The 22,419-nt window shown below is 34.8% G+C and overlaps 1 protein-coding gene across 8 annotated transcripts in view; it reads left to right on the top strand.

Moving 5' to 3' along the window:
* The window catches only part of LOC126819075 (multiple PDZ domain protein), a 243,265-nt gene that overhangs the window by 137,749 nt on the left and 83,097 nt on the right, over positions 1–22,419 (top strand). For 6 of the 8 annotated variants that reach the window (XM_056100527.1, XM_056100526.1, XM_056100530.1 and 3 more), the window contains 2 exons: positions 4,023–4,595; positions 11,451–11,624. In XM_056100527.1, coding sequence (XP_055956502.1) covers positions 4,023–4,595; positions 11,451–11,624 — 747 coding nt within the window. Of the gene's footprint in view, positions 1–4,022; positions 4,921–11,450; positions 11,625–22,419 lie in introns of those variants that run through there. The other 2 variants (XM_056100528.1, XM_050546912.2) reach the window with 2 other exon arrangements.

The following is a 22,419-nucleotide window of genomic DNA, read 5'->3' as shown; positions in this document are numbered from 1 at the left end:
TTTTTATTTATCTAGTTTTGTTTTATGTTATGTACTGGTATACTTTATTTCAGTACAGATGTCTTCTAGATGTCAGGGTTCTCCTTTCATTCATGTCTCCCGGTCCTGACTGACTGGCAGATACATACCTGTCAATTATAGAGAGTAAAACAGTTGAATATTTACAACACTAAGTGTTAAGTTATTGAGGGCAAAAAAAACCCCAAAAATATTTACAACACTGTTATAAGTGTTAAGTTATTTAGGACAAAAAAACAATAGAATATTTACAACACTGTTATAACTGTTAAGTTATTGAGGGCAAAAAATTGATAATAGAAATAGGTCTGCATATAAATAAAACTGAAATGAACGAAAATATGACAAGTAGTAAATCTTTGAAGGATCTTAGCCTTATACATACAAAGAGATTACAAGATGGTGAATATCATTTCTTTTCATTTATTACATAATTAAAAAAAATACAATGCATTTATCATTATGGATGATTAAGTTTACATGATCATCAATTCAATTAAGTATTCTGGACATTAAGGTCAACAATCATAATAAATTTTACTTACTCATCAGTTATTTATTTTAACTCTTTGAATTAAGGTTTATGGCTTTTTTCTGGACATTTTAAGTTTTCAAAGTGAGAAATTATTCCAGACCTAACAATCATCATTTATCTGTTATTTTTTCCCAAAATAGTTTCACCATGGGTTAACACATGGTACAATTTTTATGGATACACAATTACTGAGTTTAATATTGAGCGACTTTTCAACAAGGATACTCTCGTATTAATCAAGCAAATGATGAATATCCTCGTCGAAACGTCACTTAGTTTTAAACACAGTAATTGGGTATCCAATCCATGAAAATTGTACCTGGTGTTAATCATGTTCAGTTACTAAATGTCAATCAAAGAAGATTACATGGGTTGTTTGAAAACAATAAATCATGGACATATTCATACCACCAAGGGGAATGGTGAAACTGCATGAGTTTTCTTTTATTTTATACCATTGTTTGAGTTGAACGTAATACTGCAACACGTGTTGTTTTATTGTTTGTTTATATTTATTATTAATATTTATCTGATTTAATCAATACACCAGTCAAAAGGGTAGAATTCTCAACTCATTACATACAATCATATACTTTTATTACAATTTGTTGGGTTGAGTGGCAGAATGGTTAACATGTTCGCGTTGTATCATTAGGTCTGTCATTGAGCCAAGCAGCATGGTTTCAATTCCCCGCTTGTATGTGACATGAATTAGGGTCACCTGTCCAACCTTGTGGGTTTTCTCCAGGTCTTCCGGTTACCTGCCACTACTAAAGATTCCAAGCAAATTATTGAAATAAAATTGAACCATATGTTAGTCCCGAAAGGACATATTTGGTGCCGAGTGGACTTTATACCCCATTTCTCTCTCTTTTTAATAGAATTTGTATAAGAAAATTAAAAACTTTCAGCATCAGTTTTAGAGTCATATTGTAAAAGAAATACATGAATGGCTTTCAGAAATTGTTATTTTTATGTATCAAAACATAGGCTACACAACAATAAATGAAATGAAATGAAATGAAATGGGGTTTAACGTCCTACTGTTCTGCTCCTAACCTGGGCTAATGAAGACGGGCATACGCCATACAGTGTGCTATGAGGGAAATTTTGCCCGGGCAGCGGCACTACGGCCTACTCTTATATCGAATTCCAACTGCCAAGAGATCTTTTACGTGCATGCCAATGTGTACACGGGACCTCGGTTTTTTCGTCCCATCCGAACGACTAGACAGCTTTCCTTGTCAGCCCCTCCGTCCTGCATCACTGACAAGGGAGAACCACGCCGGAAAATCTGGATGAACTTTCTCGGCCAATGCAGGGATCGAACACCCGACCTCAAGGCTAGCGAGCTAGCGTCTTACCCACTTAGCCACGTGATCCCCCTACACAACAATAAAGTGTAGAAATTAGACATATGTTAAGAGTTGAGGATTTCGCCCCTTATTAATGAAATCATTAAAAGAGATTGAGAGTATATTGCGAAAGATTTTGTTGCAAATATTTAGCTGTAATTTGTATTGATTTGAGCACTCAAAATTGAAAAAGAAAAAAAAAATATATAGTTATGTTATTTGGACATTCTGATTTTATTTGTCATGCAAAATTCATTGAGATACTTCAAATAATTGCAACAACCAAGAACACTTCTCAACAGTCTCTATTGAACTGCTTGAATCAAGAGATCATCACATTGAATTTTGATTGGCATTTTCTATTAATATACAAGCATGATGATAAATGAAAACTGTCAAAAACATCCTGATATCACAGACTTCTAGGTACTTTAGCTAATTGTATAATAACATTCTCAGTGAAAGATAATACCCAACTTGAGACAAATCACAATCTAAAACAAAGTCAATCATATAATCTTCACCTACATCAAGGCCCCGTGTCCCTACAGAGCATTCTCAGACAGAATTTACTCAACATTAAATCACTGTTTATGAGAAATATCTTTGATCCAGAAACTTTGCACATAGTTTATTATTGATGTATTTGATACATTAAAACAACAAAAGTTTTATAAAGGGCTATATTTTAGTTAAAATAAGGCGAACAATTTTGAGTAAATTCTTAAGTCCAAGAATGCTTTTTGAACTCTGTCCATCCTTGTGGGCTTTCTCTGAGTCCTCCAGTTTCCTCCCACTGCTATAGACTTCTATGTGCAAGCGAATTATTGATATAAAATTGAACCATGTGTTAGTCCTGAAATGACCTAGTTTGTGTCGAGTGGACTTTAAACCCTATTTCTCTCTCTCTCACACGTCATAGGACTGGTAGTAAAATTAATGGATTGGAAGACTTAATTAGAAATTCAATGAACTTGTTTTAATTTACAATAAATACAGTTAAATTTGTTGTTTTTATGCGTAAAAACACAATTAAGAATATTTTAAAAATTTGGATACTGCAAAATATGTCATATTCTTGGGAAAAAAGGTCTTGGTAATCAGAGAAACCGTAAACCTAATTAGTCAAAAACTAAATGGGTGGCAAAATGTTGTGTAAAAATTGTCTTGGTAAACTGAGGTACCGGTAAACCTGGTTAGTCAAAAACTGAATGAGTGGCAAAATGTCATGTAAAATAATATATCACACATTGGGTAAGGGGGATTCCTCAAAAGTACCATGAACAACCTGATATACTGAGATGCAATGAAATTGATCCAATGATTTGCTTACCAGACAAAACGCACCTGTAGATTGACATGATTGTAGATTGGACATCTAGTCTCACAAGACAATCATCAAAAACCCATGTACTTTAATGTTAAATATCGGGATAAGAGGTAAAAATCCAAAGTCAGTAACTTATATGTTCACCTGCTGCATGGAGGAGATAAGGCTCTGTAAGGTCACTTCTCCTCTCTTGTTGCAATGCTTCTTCCAGTGGCTCTGGTGATCATACCCTCTTTAATGAAAGCGATAGCACATTGTGGTTCTCAATTGGGATCATGTGGTTTTTTGCATTTTCTTAAGGTGCCATTCAAAATTCTGAGGCACACTGGTTGAGAATCACTGCAATAGCACATCGTTTTCAATGTTCATGTGTCAACTGAGGCATTCCATCTTTCACCAAACTGTAGGTGTACTGACCCCAGCTTTGTCAAATCCACCTTTTATACCCCACATCTTCACCATAAATTCGTCAATATTTAACGTTCCCGTTCTGTCCTATTTTGTATCTGTATTTGAGAATTGATGTGTTATTGTTGTGATATGTCACATTCAGATACAAGAGTATCTCACCAGACGAGATGTACAATTGTCCATGGTGCAACTTCATTGCGTCTCAGTATATAGTAGCTGGTTATCTACAGTCCCCTTTTTTTTATCTCTTTGTTTTTGACAGTTTTTATTTCACAATTGATTTAAATTGTTTTCATTGAATGTTATGATTAACTCTTGCTTGATGTGCTCTCTAATTGCACGTGCATTTTGCTTTTTTTTTTGTCTTCTCCAGTCGTTTGATGCACTTCCTCAATCTGAAGCAGCACCATCTTCCCCTGACCTTGTGACATCCTTCACTGAGCAGCTCCCAGAATCCTCCACTATTACCATGTCAGCCCATGAAACGTCACTTAACATGTCCGAATCAAGCCATTCAAGTGAGAGTGACAGTAAGTCAAACCTGAAACGTAAAGATAGTTTTTACGATAGTGACGAGGAAGAAATCAAAGCACCTCGCAAAGCATCACCGCAAAAATCAAACGAGACCTCGCCAGAGAGACTTGCTCTGTTAAAGAGCATGACACCGGCAACTAAATTGAATACGTTTGGTAAAGAGGCGAGGGACATACATGTCGAGAAAATGACAGAAGTACAACATAAATTCGATTACGAAGATATTGATGCACTTCCATCATACCAGGAGGCTACGTCTGGCTCCATTCAAGTCACCACCACCTCCACCACAAGTTTCACTAAAAAAAGAGATGTGAGTCCACTGGCACCATTAAGGATAGAAACTCAGTCTCTTGATATACTACAAAATGTGCAGCATGAACGGAAAGAATCAGATGCAGTTTCGGACCAGGTATTTGGTTTAGACATTCCTGATAGTTCGGAGGCATAAAGTAACGCTGTTTTAACACTCATAAACATTTTTCCACTGTGTAATGGACAGACTCATTTAAAACATGAAGTGAAAAGCATACTTTGTTATTTTTAATACATTCCGCACAATTTAGTTATATTAAAGATAAAACACTAATTTATTAACTTTTATTTGTGGAGTCGTGAAAATCGGCCATGCCCGTTTATAACTGTGAATTATATATGTAACTTCTATATGGTTTGTATATTTTACACCAGTGTCAACACATTTGTGGACTTTTCAATAAATTTTTGCAACGAATCTGCTAATGTGGTTTATATTCCGTTCAAATCCAAATGAAACATTCACATTATTAATTCCACTGTAGAATATATTTGTTATCATTGAAATTATTCAGACATTTTATTTTTTTTTTTATTTTTTTTTTTTTTTTTTGTAACTGTCCAACAGTAGTGACACCTAGTTATTTAGTAATCTGTATTTATTATTATTATTATTATATTATATATATGCTTAGCTTCATGTTTGGTGACCTGTTCAATGCACATGTCTCATGACACATTTCACATGGTTAGTGTAAAATGCCACTAAAAACCCGTCTGCCACCCAATGTCCTATGTGCCTAAGCCGTTAAACTAGAAAGAGATAAAGGCCAAACCAATTTGATGTTTATTTCTTCGCTGTCTCATTAAATAGACACTTGAGTCCCGTGAACTGGGTTAGATCTATGTGATAAGGCCCATTTCAATTTTGGTCAAAGATCACGAGATGTAAACAGAGCCAGTGCTAACTCCAACCCTAACCCTAACTCTGGACCTAGCCCTAACCTACAATCTCGGCAACAATCATGTGCCCTAACCTTATTTACATCTCAGCGACTTTGACAAATATGGAGCTGGCCTTAACAAATAGATTTAGCCACCGTGAAGAGTTGTTTTGTTTGAAATTTCAAAACTTAATAAATTGGAACTAAAAACTTTTGAAAAACAACCCAATTTTTTTTAATTTTTTTTTAATTCACATCATTCCCGAAGAATATTAATTTGAATTGGTGGGACCATACTGAATCTTATTGCAGAAGCATATGTAAGATCCACGCACTTGGCTTCATGTATGGTTCGAGCAATTGGCGGCTAGTTTTAAAATATAACTGGGTATGCATGAATTTCATTGATTCGCTGTTGAGGGCAGAGGTCTTTAGTGGTTGTTTTATTCTAAACTTACTTCACAATTCTACACAACACTTAAATACAGACAATAGCAATGATCTTATTTTGTCGGAAATCACTGATTTGTCCAAGTAGAATGCTTTATGTTTTAACACTCAGTGCTTTCAATAATTTAGAAATCTTTTAACAACTTCTCTACAAGTTAATTGAATAATTTCTGTCACTGGATTCCAATACAAGACAAACTACAAATGATTGATGAGAAATATGGCTAGCACAACTACATCTGCCATTGATACAGTAGTGGTGAACCCAGAGGTAGCTAGGTTTCATGAAGTTGATTTCTCATTGTCCGGAGTCAGCACACTGTTGATTTCTCATCATCCGGAGTCAGCACACTGTTGATCTCAAAAAGGGTGCTCAAGCCCTTAGCACCTCACTATGGCTTCACTGCTATCATCAGTACAGAGAAATGTAGTTTATTACTAGTTGTATTTAACATTACTTAACAAAGAAGATAACATTCGTACATTACATGGGTAAACTTGACTTGCATGATGCTTTGTTGGTTTGTGTATGTTGTGCTATATCTATATAACTATATAAATGTATGTTTACATTATTTTCATTTGTTTCAATATGTGATCGACTTTGTGTTTGGTATCGCAAATGATTTACTCAGTTAGTTGCCAAGGACCAGAAAACAAATCGTGTGCCAAACAATTCATATTTTACTTATTAATTATTTTCTTTTTTGATTCAAAGTTGAACATATTTGCTTAAACTTTTATTAAAGTTGAAACCAATTATAGGTTATAAAAGTATAAACTATAATTCAATTAGACATATTTTGTAAACGATCAATATTTGGAGCCGAGATTTCTAAAAGATTAATTAGGCAAATTCCTATGATAATATTGCAGACATTGATTAACAAAACCAATAATAATCTTTATTGAATTATTTTATAGCAGATAAAAATAATAATGAATTGTATATTAAATCATATCTAGAATATATATACCTAATTTACATCATTGTAATTTATTAAAATATACAATTTATTAATTTTAATTATGTCTTTGCCAATTAAATTTTAAAATAAATTTAAAAAATTATATATAATGATAGATATCCTCTGATTTCTCTTTTTTTTTTTTTAAATTTTATAGCTTAAAATCAAAAATACAAACTTTTTAGGTTGTGAAAATTGTATTATTAATAAAGCAATTATATTGTCCCAATTTTAAAACCACCTGTTTACCTGTTAGTAGAATATTGTACATTTATTTTTTTAATTTATATTAAATGAATCTCACATAATTATATATAATACATCGAATATATTTAATATTAATAAGCCGAAGAGATAGATATGTTGTGATTTTTTTTTAAATAAGATGTTTAAATTTAATTTTAATTTTTTACACATAGTACCCCACCTAATCCACCAAACCCTCCTAATTAAAAACTTAAAATATTTTTATATATCAAATAATTGATTCCCCCTTAATTTTTAACCTAATTTATTATTATTGATTAAATTTAACAATTTTACTCTCCCCACTATAACTTAATCTTTTTATTCCTTTTACTCTACCTAAAAGATATCCGTGTTATAGACTTTAAATTCACCTAAAGCATTAACTTCAATTTTAAAACTTCTTTCTGGAATTAGGCCCCATATCAATTTTAAAACTTCTTTCTTGAATTAGGCCCCATATTAATTTAAAAATACAATTTTAAGATTCTGTCATGTTTCAGTTGCTTAAGTAATGTATTTTGTATACGTTTTTGTTAGATAGATATTTTTTTTCGATTAAAGGGAAGAAACTCTTGGTATAGTGTCATCCTTTGTTACTGCAAAGGTTACTAATAAAACCGTTTGTCTTCAGACTTGGATTATGGTTAATCAAACTATTTATTGAGAAACATCCATACTAATATATACTTTATACTTGATAATTATAGCCAATATTTATTGACTGAATTAAAACACATTGAGCTTGCTCCAATTGTGATTCCTCTAAATATACCACATATTCAAAGTATCGGTAATCTAACTTACGGTGATTTGATCTGAAACAGTTGATTAAGGGGAGACAACCAGCTTTTAGTTGATCACTGTTTTTATATCAATTGATTTTTGCAAATGTGCTATTATTTCTGGTCTTCGTTCATATACATGTGTTGTGTCATATCATTTTAAAGAGGTGAAAGGGTAAAGATTTACTCAAAGGGTATACTTGTCTGTTTATCACTTATTAAAACCATGTTATTTTTGTCCCCCACCTTTTGAAGAAAGCGGTGAACTATTAGAATGGGTCCATTCGTCACACTCTTTGCAACAAAATCACTCTGCTTCTAATTGAGCTAGAATTTCCAAACTTGATATAGGTGTTTATTAGGTGAATGCCTTGCCTGAGTTTGTGATGAGCATTTTCTGCTAAGGCTAAGCAGAGATACACAATTTTAATGGTCGATGCTTTAAGACACAATAACTTTGCTTCTAAATAAGTGAGAGTGATGAAACTTGGTGTATAGTTTCATTACATCAATACCTTGACTAAGTTCGTAAATGAGCATTTTCAGTTCAAGTTAAGCAGAGTGATAAGCAATTTGATTGGTCGAGACTTTTGAGCTCGACAAGATAAATATGCAATTAAAAAATGTGTGTCGTCCAATTACTTGTTCAATTTGGCAGTGGACATCAGCCTCACTCTTGGCTTGTCTTTGTGGGTTTTTTAATGTCTTGGTGATGGACTGCTTCATTCATGGGCATACTAGTACCAATTAATTGTTTGGAGGGCTGCAGAGGTTTTAACCTTTAACCTTTTGATGAATTTTGTCTGAAAAAAATTTCCTTTGGATTATTTATCCGAAAAGAAATTTTGTTGATAACTTTTTAGCAGAAGTGCAGCCCCCCCCCCTACCGTCCCTTCCCTCTATATCTATTCTTCTAACTGTTCTGACTAACAGCACTTTGGTTCTATATAGTGTTCTAACAATATGGTTCTATATACGGTAGTTAACAAGTTTTCTAACAATGTTCTATAAGTTAACAGGTTTTCTAACAATATGGTAATGGTGTATGTAGTTGTCGGTGTCTAGAAATATCCAATGATAACAATCCTAAACATTTGATTTTTTAAACATTTTAGACCGTTATTTTTGAAATTTTTAACTTCTTTCTATTGGTTTTAGACTTTAGTTACTCTGTTCTGAATTCATTATTTAGTTTCTGTCAATTTATGTGTTAAAATTAGAACTTCATTAATGATTAACGTTACACACACATTGTTTCATTGTGTTCTAGTCAAATGTTTTTTCATACAATGCATTTACATATTGACACTACGTACGACTGATAATTAAGAATTGCTCGTAACTTTCTAAATAATTTTTGTTTTATCATAAATTTATAAAATTTACTTTGGGAATAATACTTATTAAATACAAGCTTTGTTCTTTGATTAGTTTAACAGACAAGGGAAATAACTCTTTATTGTCTATTGAAACAAAGGCATAGGCATAAACAATTCTGTCAAATTTCACGATGAAAGTTGTGAAAAAATTCTTAAGCCAGGGACCTGTTGGAAAAATAAGAAGCCTATGTTCAATTTGTATTTATTAGCCTGTCGATTTATTTTCTCATATTTGTTTACTTGTGCACAACAAAAAGCATACCATGAATTTATTGAAAGTTAATTATGAGCAATTCAACAAGCATGTGTCAGTTTGTTACTAGTATTTTATACTTATGATAATTTTATTAATTATATATGTTTATATTACATAAATATATGATATTTTATCAGTGTTTGGTTTGTTTATCACAACAATTCATAGGATATTATTTTTAAAGAGAAGTTACAAAGTAGTCGCATGCATAATTAAAGAGGCATTGTTACTTTGATCGCATTGTTTCGATTTAGCATCATCTCCAGAATAATGGGGGGTTGGATGGCTGAATGGTTAGCGTGTGCGCGTTTTATCATAAGGTCTGTCATTGAGTCAACTGGTGTGGTTTTGATTCCCCCGTTGTACGTGACAAGGAGTAGGGTCGCCTGTCTAACTTTGTGGGTTTTCTCCGGGTCCTCTAGTTTCCTCCCACTGCTAAAGACCCCTACACTCAAGCAAATTATTGAAATAAAGTTGAAGCATATGTTAGTCCCAAAATGACCTAGTTTGTGTCGAGTGGACATTGAACCCCATTTCTCTTTCTCTCTCCAGAATAAGAGTAACGTGAAAGCCTTTAAACATTACTGAGTACACCTGAAATTTATGCATCTCGATATAGATTTTATCAGGATACAATACAAGACAAACCATGGAGCAGTATGTAAGATTTAGATAAAAAGCTGGTAGTTCTTGCTATAATAGTTCAAAAATAGATAATGCAAAATCAATATATTGAACATTTCATTCAAATTACTTTACGTTAAATCATTAAATGGCCGAACCTTTCTAATCTACTTTAAATCAGAGCCATCCAATGGCATAGAGAGTTGAACTAAATCTACCTATTGCAGGTCTTTCTTTGGGCCTTAAATGTTTATACATTATTAATTAGACATTAATTAACCTATCCAGACCATAATCAGTTCTTTAGACCAGTACCTATTTCGGTGATTCCACACCTGGGCAAAAAGTAGTCCCTCATTCCTCTCCTTCCCAAAACATTTTGTACAAAAATATTACTATTTCTTAAGCCATTCCTCCCCAATGCCCCTTTGGCTCTAAATTCCTCCCTAAGACTTTGCAATTCCACCCTTGGTATCCCTGTGGATCCCAAAATTTGCTCAGAATGAAGTAATTTGACTGAAATTTTCAATATACTCCTCTTTCATTATCAATTTTTAAACTATTACAACGAGAACGGCCAGCTCCTTATGTAAATCTTACATAATGTATCTATAACTTAATCTGTATCGTGGTTATATTGTGTTGTATCTTGAGCATTACATTGATTGAGAGGCATATCATGATGCCCCTAGCAGATTCATCTTAAATTGACTAGGGGGGGTCGGAAGGTCGAATGGTTAGCACGTGCGTGCTGTATCATAAGGCCTGTCATTGAGTCAACTGGCGTGGTTTCGAATCCAAGGTTGTACGTGACAAGGAGTAGGGTCGCCTGACCTCGTGGGTTTTCTCCGGGTCCTCCAGTTTCCTCCCACTGCTGAAGACTCCTACGCCCAAGCAAATTATTGAAATAAATTAAACCATGTGTTTGTCCCAAAATGACCTGGTTTGTGTCGAGTGGACATTAAACTCCATTTCTCTCTCTCTCTTGTTAAATCCCATTCATTTTTAACTGATCGGTAGCAATCCCCAAAGTAATAGTGCCTCTTTAAAGTCCTTCCGAATCCTTTTCAAATTTAGAAATACTTGAAGTAAATTGGGTTTGTTTTTATTGGCGTAGCCAGGCTGATCCTGCATGTCACACGTCAGTCTTTATGAACAGTTGTCTGGCTTTCATGCATAAATATGGCGGTGTCCTTGTAAAATAATCCAATTGTCTGAGCAAAGAGATAGATGGATGTATTGATGGAATAAGAAGCAATGTTAAACGTATTGATTTTGACCAAATTGCATGCTATCTGTTTAGAAGAGTTTGAATGCCAGTGTTCTGTCTGTATTATTTGTATGTGTTGCTTATCCTTAGTTGTCACCTGCCAACACCTCACGAATAATAGACGAAGAATTTGCAGACATCTTCAAGATATCCACTCTTGAAAAACCTTCATCTACCACATCTAGTGTTAAAGTCACTCCTCCCCCAATACCCCCAAAGCCACGCCTACCACCCAGAGTTGCGCCAGGACCAAAATTGAAAAAGGTAACTTACAGTTAATATTTCTTGTCACATATATATATAGTTCACACTCACAGCACATAATAGTACACACTGGAATAGAGACATTTTAAGACTTGATAGGGGAGCTGGATGACCAAATGGTTAGCGCGTTGTATCATAAGATCTGGCATTGAGTCAACTGCCGTGGTTTCAATTCCCCGGTTGTACGTGACAAGGATTAGGGTATCTATACAACCTCATGGGTTTTTTCCAGATCATCTGGTTTTCTCCCACTGCTAAAGACCCCCTACACGCAAGCGTATTATTGAAATAAAGTTGAACCATATGTTAGTTCCGAAATGACCTAGTATGTGTTGTATGAACGTTGCCGATATCTACCTTATTTATATATAAAGCCCCACGAAAAATACTGATTCAATTTTTCAATCAGGTGTTGACCAACCTAGAGCCATACTCACGAAAATTTCACATTATATTTTAAGGACACGTCTTTTATTGATTGGAAAGGTAAACAATTAGACAACCCTGGTCATTATGTCTTTTACCTTTTATTTATGGTTAATTGGGAAAAACCTATAATCATAGAAGATAATTTTAGCTCAGTCAATAAAAAAGGTGATATCCTTTGAATATTTTTGTCTTAATTTTTCATGTGATGTCACAATATGTTAAAGGAAAACTAGGTCATTTTGAGACTAACATATGGTTCCATTTTATCTCAATAATTATCTTACACGTAGGACTCTCCAACAGTGGGAGGAAACCAAGAATAAACCCAAGAGATTGGACTGGCAATCCTACTCCTTGTCACGTACAAGCGGGGAATCAAAATCACGCCACTTGACTCAATAACAGATCTTATGATCTAACACACACATATTCCGCTACCCAACATCTCTGTTAAAGAAGGATGTGTTAACACAGTGGTTCTCAACCTTTTTTTGCTAACGGCACACCTTGGAACACATGATAAAATAGTGGCACACCTGGCTAAATGTGCATGAAATATATTTGAATTTTGCAAAATAAAAACATGGTTAAATCAGACGGAATACCACCGTAGACAGAGACCAGTCATAGACTTATCAGTAGACACCAGTGACAGTGAATAATCAATTGGGATCATGTGGTTTTTCGCATTTTCTTAGTATACCGTTCAAAATTTCGCGGCACACTTGGGAAGATCTCGTGGCACACCTGTATGCCTTGGCACACTGGTTGAGAATCACTGTGTTAACAATTTAAATATAGTAAATAACGACATCTATGAATATAATTTTTGTATAAACATACCCAGATAACATGATCTTCTCAACCTGCTAAAGTGCCTGAATCCACAATCCCTTAATGAAAGAATTGATGGTGTTTGACCTTTCATAAATAAGCCCCTTTAATTGAAATTTGAGTGAACTCGGGGATTGAGGAAGGGGGGTGAGGGACTATAAAATATAAGCATACAGAAATGATATTATTTTCTCTAAATTCTAAAAGTGCCTGGATGCTCGATTAATTAAAAACAAAATTGATTATGTTTGGGCTTTCGTAAATTGTGCCCTATTATTGTAATTTGAGTGAACTCAGGGATTGGACCGGTGTGAAGATTATAATTTTTTTTGTTTATACCGTACAGAAATGACATTATTTTCTCCGACTACTGGATGTTCGATCCATTAATGAAAGAATTGATGGTGTTCGTCCTGAACTGACCTGGTTATGCTAAATGGATGTAAAAACTCATTTCTCCATCGCTTTCTATTTTATTAAAAGTGATTTATCTTTGGAGATTTCCTTCCTTATCAGACTCCCGAGACTTTTTTCAGTTAGAATAACATGGTATCAAAATACCTTTTACGTGAGAAGTAATGACCAGTGAGCAGTCTTCGTACTCTCTTCCATTGATCATAGTGATAAAATCAATTCAGCTTTACTTGGAGATTTTCGATTTAGCCTGGAAACCTGAGCGGATGGGTGTGGTCTCGTCTAATACCTTCAAGTTAGAACCTAGGTTATCTTCGATCAATACTTAGTACACTCATATAACAGAAAATATCATTAGAGTTCATTGGTACATATCTCGTGCCCGATATCTGTCTAAGTAATTATGTGTGCATTTTGTCAGAGTTTTCTTGTAATGCTTAGTTAAACCTAACAATCAAAACCAGTGATATAAACTGTTTCATGAAATCTTATACAAGGCTTTGATTATCCAGGGTGGGGGGTAGGTGGCCCAATGGTTAGCGCGTAGGGTCATTGTGTAGGGTCGTCTGTCCAACCTCATGGTTTTTCTCCAGGTCCTCTGGATTCCTTCCACTGCTAAAGACCCCTACGTGCAAGTGAATTAATGAAAAGAAATATTGAACCATATGTTAGTCCCGAAATGGCCTGGTTTGTATCGAGTGGACATTAAACCCCATTTCTCTCTCTTTCATAGAGTTGACTAACCTATTTCTTTCTCATTCCAATATATTGATAATTAGAAGTAGTAGATATTTATCACGGAGCTACTGAGCTGTTTGTTGACATAATATTCATCTAATCAAGTAAAGGAAGGTTGGATGTCCGAATGGTTCGCGTGTGCACGTTGTATCATAAGGTCTATCATTGAGTCAGTTAGCGTGGATTTGATCCACCGGTTGTACGTGGGTTTTCTCCGGGTCCTCCGGTTTCCTCCCACTGTTAAATACCCCTACCTGCAAGTGAATTATTGAAATGAAATTGAACCATGAGTTTTCTCCGGGTCCCTCCCATTGCTAAAGACCCCCTACGTGCAAGCAAATTAGTGAAAAAAAATTAAACCACATTTTAGTCCCAAAATGACCTAGTTTGTGTTGAGTGGACCTTAAACCCTATCTCTCTCTCTCTCTCTCTTAGGGAAAATTATGTTTTTCCCTAATATGTAGGAGGTACATATATCTCTGCACTGACCTTAAATAATTGTTTACCCAAATGACTCTTATTTTGCAAACCAATATTTATGTAAGCCAAAACTGTGATTATTTGAGTTGGAGCAATAGACACAGGGAGAGACCATGTCTGCCCGTGTTTTCTCTGGGTTGTACAATGCTAAAAGACCACGGCATAAATGCATAGAATTAGTGTGTTTTAGTTACAAAATCAACATTTTGTGGTGTTGACATTAAAGATACATTCCTGCGTACAAAGTGGATGATTTGATGATATATTTGGACTAAAAACATATTCAAACTAATTAATCTATCAAAAATTTGCTTGAAATCTCTCAAAAATCTATTTTTTGAATCAATGGTTGTCTGGTAACTTGATTGAGGGAGGGCATATTTCCCGAATGTATTTGTCGTTACTTACTATCCATTTACCGTAAATATTCAAGCCTAAGTAAATTCATGGGTTATATTCTGGCAACTACTTTTTCCGAAGTTTAATTGCAGAGTCTGTTGTACATTCAAACCCCTCAGTGTTCCGAAAACCGCCTAACCATCCGATCAAGAAATAACAACCGCTCCCTAAGTCAAGCTACCCATTAGTGATACACTGACATTTTTGCCCCGTGCTTGCCACATGGGTGTTTGTCAAGGAATCCATTATTTTGTTTAGTAAGATTGGATGTCTAGACTTCCCATATATACCAAATTTTGCCATACATTTATTAGAAATAACCACCTATAAATACATTCGTGAGAATGTATCTTTAAATTCACAGCTATCAATGAACAGAAACCTTTTTGTTGGTCACATTAGATTTTAATTTCAGATTTAATGTTAGTGTTAATGTCAGTTTTTATCTCTCAGGAGACTATATAGACATCTTAGTATGGCAATGTTCTTATCAATTGAGCTGTCATTAGTTTATTTATATCAAACTTGGTGTGATGATATTTTAATGGAAGTAAAAGACAGGACAAAAAAAAGCTTTGATAATTGGTGCTATTACACATAGTAGCAAACTTGGCTCTCAAACTATTAAATAATTATTGATGATTTTTTGTGAATTGATGGTAAGATTTAATTGATTAATTGTTCAGTTGCCTCGTTATCCATAGCTATTGGAAAAGGCCATATGTAGTTGATTTTCTGTTCTTCAAGCTGTTGATAAATAGATAGCCACTTTAGAGAGAGAGAGAGAGTTGGGGTTTAAAGTCCACTCGACACAAACTAGGTCATTTCCGGACTAACATATGGTTCAATTTTATTTCAACAATTCGCTTGCGAGTAGGCGTCTTTAGCAGTGGGAGGAAACAGGAGGACCCGGAGAAAACCCACGAGGCTGGATGGGTGACCCTACTCCTTGCCACGTACAACCAGGGAATCGAAACCACGCCAGTTGACTCAATGACAGACCTTATAATACAGCTCGCAAGGGCTAACCATTCGGCCATCAAACCCCTCAGATAGCCACTTGAATCACATGAAAGATACTTAGTTTAGAATATCTAAATTTGGAACTAGAAGCTGTTGAATAGTGCAACAAGGTACCTTTTATTAATAAAGGGGGGTGGATGGCTGAATGGTTAGCATTTGCACGCTGTATCATAAGGTCTGTCATTGAGTCAACTGTTGTGGTTTCATTTCCCCGGTTGTACATGACAAAGAGTAGGGTCACCCATCCAGCCTCGTGGGTTTTCTCCGGGTCCTCCTGTTTCCTCTGCTAAAGACCCCTTCGTGCAAGCAAATTATTGAAATAAAATTGAACCATGTGTTAGTCCTGAAATGACCTAGTTTAAAGGCTCAATACCACTCTTGTTGTAACTGAATAATATATCCCAATCTTTATTCTGGTCAACAAATTGTACTATTTTAGAATATTTCAATTAATTGATGATACAAATTTCATCTTAACACACCTTATTTAAAATTTTTGAAAAATTCAACATAATGGTTTGAAACGTCTAACGTAAACCTTTTCAAATGAAACTTTGATTTAAAATTATTTTCGAACCCTCTGGACAAGTAAAATAGGATGTAATGGATAATTTACACAACAGGTAGGACACTTAAACATCTAGTACTTAGATAGAGATATTATTTATTTTCTGGAGCTTTCAAGCCAGCAAGAGTGTTATTGTCCCTTTAAGTTGAGTGGACATGAATCCCCATTTCTCTCTTTATTAATAAATTAGATTTTTTCCAAAAAAAAAAACAAAAAAAATTATCAGGTGTGTAGGCCTACCTGAAAAACAGAAAATCAAATGACTGTGGCCTAATGGATCATTAGTTTTTGCCAGTCCTTTTATTTGTTCTTTCTGTTCGCAGCTAATGATCTTCATATTCTTCCTTTCTTAATTATCATCTTATTGGCCTCCGAGGCATCAACAGTGCTCAAATCGTAAAAAGGACCTTTATGTTTGTAGTTACCACACTTGAGGCTGCAGCAGCGTTATACCAAAGTCCGATTTTGGTTCCTCATAGAACCCAGATCAAACCCAGATTTGAGATAAACTTAACCTTAAACTCATTTGGATCTTGTCGACATTGTAGTCAGGAAATGTGAGTTTGATATATCAAGTTTCCAGAAACTTACTGTCATGAATTATTCAGTTGTTGTGAATTTGAGGAAATGTGTTATTAAAGGGAATACTATATGGTTAGTTTGACACATGATGTGAATAATTATGGTTTGTATTATTTACATCATGACATCTTTAGCATGTGCTTGTTGACAATCTAGGTTTATAAAGGGAATATTATATGGTCAGTTCGACACATGATGTGAATAATTATATACCGTTTGTATTATTTACATCATTGCATATCGAGCATGTGCTTGTTGATGTAGTTAGCACGCGTGCTGTATCATACGGTCTGTCATTGAGTCAACTGGCGGGGTTTCGATTCCCCGGTTGTACGTGACAAGGAGTAGGATCGCCTGTTCAACCTCGTGGGTTTTCTCCCGGTCCTCTGGTTTCCTCCCACAGGTAAAGACCCCTACGCGCATGCGAATTATTGAAATAAAATTAAACCAAGTGTTAGTCCTGAAATGACCTAATTTGTGTTGAGTGGACATTAAACCCATCTCTCTCTCTCTCTCTCTCTCTCTCTCTCTCTTGTTGAATATACAGGTTTATTGTAAGATTTAGTTCATTACAACATTTATTCATTTTATTATAGGCATACATTATCATACATTATTTTTATCATTCAGCAGTTTATCAAATGCTGGAATTTTTCTTTAGAAAATTTACTGCTTTTAAGAAAAATTCAAGTAGACATTTTAAATAGGTTATCTCTGGACTCAATCCACTGCCTAAGCTGCCCTAAAACATTAATTTTTTTGAAAAGCTAGTTTTGAATTATTTTGTTAGACGGTCTTTTATCATTCATTTGATTTTAATTGATAAGAAATGAATATTTATTTAAAAACTAGTTTCGTACAAAATTTATTAGTGGTCATTTAGACAGTTTGAATAAGGAAGAATTTCTGTTTCATAGAATGGACGGGGTTGAATGACTTTATGGTCACGACTGAGTGATTATAGTATAGCCCAGGTATTTGTTTATAGCTCATAGAGCATTTGTGTAGAAATATTTGAAGGTGTAATGTAATATCTACTAGCTAAGCATGTCACTTAAGATAGTGAGAGGAAGGTTCAAATCATTAGTGCCTTTGTCATTGTGCGACTTTAAGTAGAAATTTGGTTAATATCCGGTACATAACTTGTGTTATTAAAGGATTAGAATGTCAGATCTTCATATATTGATATAGGAGTTTATTTAGTGTTTATATATTTCTTTGAGGTTGCCGTTGATTCTATATAACTGTATATTTCATAGATGTCTGATATATTTAACAAGGAACTAAAGAAAGGCATATAAAAGTTGGAAAGTTGTATATTAAATTTAGTGTGCAGAAATTTTTTTTTGCATTTTTACTGTGAATGGTTTGTTATTTTTGAGACAGTGCTAATACGCATCAAGGAAGTATTTTGAGGTGTTGATCGTTATTAATTAGTGTGCTGATATAAAAAAAATAAAGTGATAATATAATCCAGGCTGGTAAATCAGGTGGTAAAAAGATGGACATCAAATGTCAACTTTAGGTATTAAGGCACAATTACTGTAACCCAGGTATCATTTAATCTTGTGTATCTAGCACTAATTTCTTTCACATTCATTCAATATCATCGAAAAAACATTTAAAATCACCTAAAATCATCTAATTTGTACTTTAAAGTTTAAAGCTGACTGATTAATTTTGATAATGAGTGTCCAATTTACAAGTATTTAATTTTCTGCACCACTGTTAAAAAATTAATCATCATACATGTACATCAATAATCAATTGGGTTGTTGGTTTTTTAATAGTGGCCGAGAAATTAAACGCTTGTAAATTGGACACTCATTGTCAAAATTGAATGGTACCAGGTTACAGTGAATAAGCCAGATCTATTTTCAAAGTAAAAACTATGGACTATTTTAATGCCATGACTATTGTTATAATGTAATGAGGGGGGTTGGATGGCCGAATGGTTAGCACGCATGCGCTCTATCATACGTTCTGTCATTCAGTCAGCTGGCGGGGTTTCGATTCCCCGGTTGTACGTGACAAGGAGTAGGGTCGCCTGTCCAACCTCGTGGGTTTTCTCGGGTTCCCCCGGTTTCCTCCCGCAGCTAAAGACTCCTACGCCCAAGCAAATTATTGAAATAAAATTGAACTATGGGTTAGTCCCGAAATGACCTAGTTTGTGTCGTGTGGACGTTAAACCCCATTTCTCTCTCTCTCTCTATAATGTAATGAAGCATATATAGATATAAAAACCTTCATGAATATGTTAACTTGTACGAAAAAGATAGAATTATTATTGCTATATTCATCTAAGAGATGGCTGTATGATACTACTATAAACTTCAAATGGTGATCTGAATATGTTTTGGACCAAAATATTTTAAAAATATGACCTATACACTCTTTCTAGAATTTCTGGCGGGGTTGGATGGCCGAATAGTTAGCACGCGAGTGTTGTATCATAAGATCTGTTATTGAGTCAACTGGCATGGTTTCGATTCCCCGGTTGTACATGTGAAGGAGTAGGGTCGCCTGTCCAACCTCGTGGGTTATCTCCTGGTCCTCCGGTTTCCTCCCACTGCTAAAGACCCCTACGCCCAAGCGAATTATTGAAATAAAATTGAACCATGTGATAGTCCAAAAATGACCTAGTTTGTGTCGAGTGGACTTTAAACCCCATTTCTCTCTGTCTCTTAGTAATGAGCATTGCATTTTAAATCGATGTTCCTATTGAGTGTTGCTTCATTGTTCCTCATAATTGTTATCTTTTGCTTCGATGTGCCTTATGAGTATTTTGTATTTTATCAATATTACTCGGGAGTATTTTGTATTCCATCAATATTACCTAGGAATGTTTATTTGGATTTTTGGATAATTAACACATTTTAAGGATATTGGATTGAAAATTGCTGAGTGACATTTTTTTTTTTTTTTATAATAATGATTTTCTGTGATAATAAGTGAGTTTCTTCCCCATGTGTATTTGTATGATATTTGGACATGGCGGTGTATTGATTACAATGATGTTAGGATATTGAATCGTGTATGTAAATATAGAGATATATATAATTGGATTGGCTGTCTGGTGTCGCAAGTTATAATATGATGACAATTCAATTACGCCTTACAAGATCCTTGCCGTTAAACTCAAAGTCACGTCAAGATGCAATATATTGACTAGACCGTGGCTACAAACTTACAGTATTAACTCTTTATATTATTATAAAATCTTGTATTGTTAATATGATGAATATAAGGATGAACGTAGGAATAGAAATATTAAAGGACCTGTCCCTCCCTTCTGAATATTTATATTATTATAAAAGCTTGTATTGTTAATATGGTTTCCCCGGTTGTACTTGACAAGGAGTGTGGTCGCCTGTCCAACTTCCTGGGTTTTCTCCGGGTCTTCAGGTTTCCTCCCACTGCTAAAGACCACTACGCGCAAGCGAATTATTCAATTAATGAAATAATATTGAACCATGTGTTAGTCCCGAAATGACCTAGTTTGTGTCAAGTTGACGTTAAACCCCATTTCTCTCTCTGTTAATAAGATGAATATAAGGATGAATGTAGGAATAAAAATATTAAAGGACCTGTCCTTCTCTTATGAATACTTTTTGGCATTTGCTTTAATATTATTGTTAACAACTGGATCTTGCCGTCCAGATCTAGTCAAAAGTATTTCGTTGATCGATTTCGTTTGACTGACACAAACCCTTTCCGAGGTTAAATGGGAAACTGTTGCTATACTACCGTTTATAATAAACCAAATTATTCGGGTGGCTGAGTGATCGTGTGGTCTGATGCATGAACTTTAGGCCATAAGATCTGTCATTGAGTAAAGTGACGTGATTTCGATCTTAGGCTTGTACGTGACTTATGGCTTTTCTCTTGATCCTCTGATCTCCTCCCACTCCTAAATTGTGAATTATGTAAATTTTACAACCCATCTGTTCACAGATCCCCTTTAAAACCAGGTGTGGGGGTGGGGGGGTGAATGGTTAGTGTGTGAGCGCTGTCTCATAAATTCTTTCATTGAGTCAACTGGTGTGGTTTCGATTCCCCGGATGTATGTGACAAGGAGTAGGATCAACTGTCCAACCTCATGGGTTTTCTCCGGGTCCTACGATTTCCTCCACTGCTAAAGACCCTTATGCGCAAGCGAATTATTGAAATAAAATTAAACCATACGTTGGTCCCGTAATAACCTAGTTTGTGTCGAGTGGACGTCAAACCTCATTTCTCTCTCTCTCGCTCTCTTTAAAACCAGGTTTTAAAAGTTGCTCTATGCATTTATGCATTGACCAAATAGCTCCCAAGTGTTGTTATGGCACAAAGCAAATGAATCATAGTTTAAAATTATCTAGCATTTTTCTCGACCAATACTGAAATAAAGAAAGAAATCGACACTATTGGGCAGGGGTAAACATTAATTTCAGCCTTGGAACTATATTAGTAGTTAGATATGAAAGTAATAAATCAATATTTCTATATAGATAGTATTGTTATAATGGTAGAGAAAACGTCATAACCTGACAATATTTATCTTCAAGGAAGCAATAATTAAAGGTCAACAATTCTTTCTCCTGTTAATATGCTCTTTGATACTATTTTATAGATAGAAAAACAATGGTCTTAGGGCTGCTATATAGTATTATGGTTGATAAAACAAATATTGCATTTCATACTTGTTATTTTGTGTGAAATTTACATGATTTTTCATTGGAAAATTTTCGTATGGCAATAATTACTCTAATAACATCATCAAGTTCAGAGCCCAAGTGGCTATGTGTGGGTATGGCTCCAATTTCCTCCCACTGCTAAAGACCCCTACGCGCAAGTGAATTATTGAAAAAAACTAAACCATGTTTTAGTCCCGAAATGACCTAGTTTGTGTCAAGTGGACATTAATCTCTCTCTCTCTCTCTCTCTCTCTCTCTCACTCTCTCACATTCAGAGCCCAGGTGGCTATATGTGCGGGTATGACTCTGGTTGGACCAACTTGGGAGGTCACCAGAGAAAATTCCCTGTCCTTGTTGTAGGACTGGCACCAGAGAACATTCCCTGTCAATTTTGTAGGACGGGGGGTGGGCCGGACCAGGAAAAGTATCTAGTTGTTCAGATGATACAATAAACCAATATCCAGTGTATACCATTAGCAGCAAATTCTCTCTCTCCCCCCCCCCCCTTGGGTACAGATCAAATCAAGAGTAATATAAATATTTCATTAAAAAAAATATTACCTGCTTCTGATGCAGTTTCATGTGAAATCTACAGAAACAGAAATAATTCATCTTCGGAAAGTTTCTTATAATTTGAAGAAAAAAAAAAAAC

The sequence above is a fragment of the Patella vulgata genome, chromosome 4 (genome assembly GCF_932274485.2).
Source record: "Patella vulgata chromosome 4, xgPatVulg1.2, whole genome shotgun sequence".
In the NCBI taxonomy this organism is placed as follows: Eukaryota; Metazoa; Mollusca; class Gastropoda; family Patellidae; genus Patella; species Patella vulgata.
Note: the sequence above shows the minus strand (reverse complement) of the source record. Positions and strands in the feature narration are given on the sequence as shown.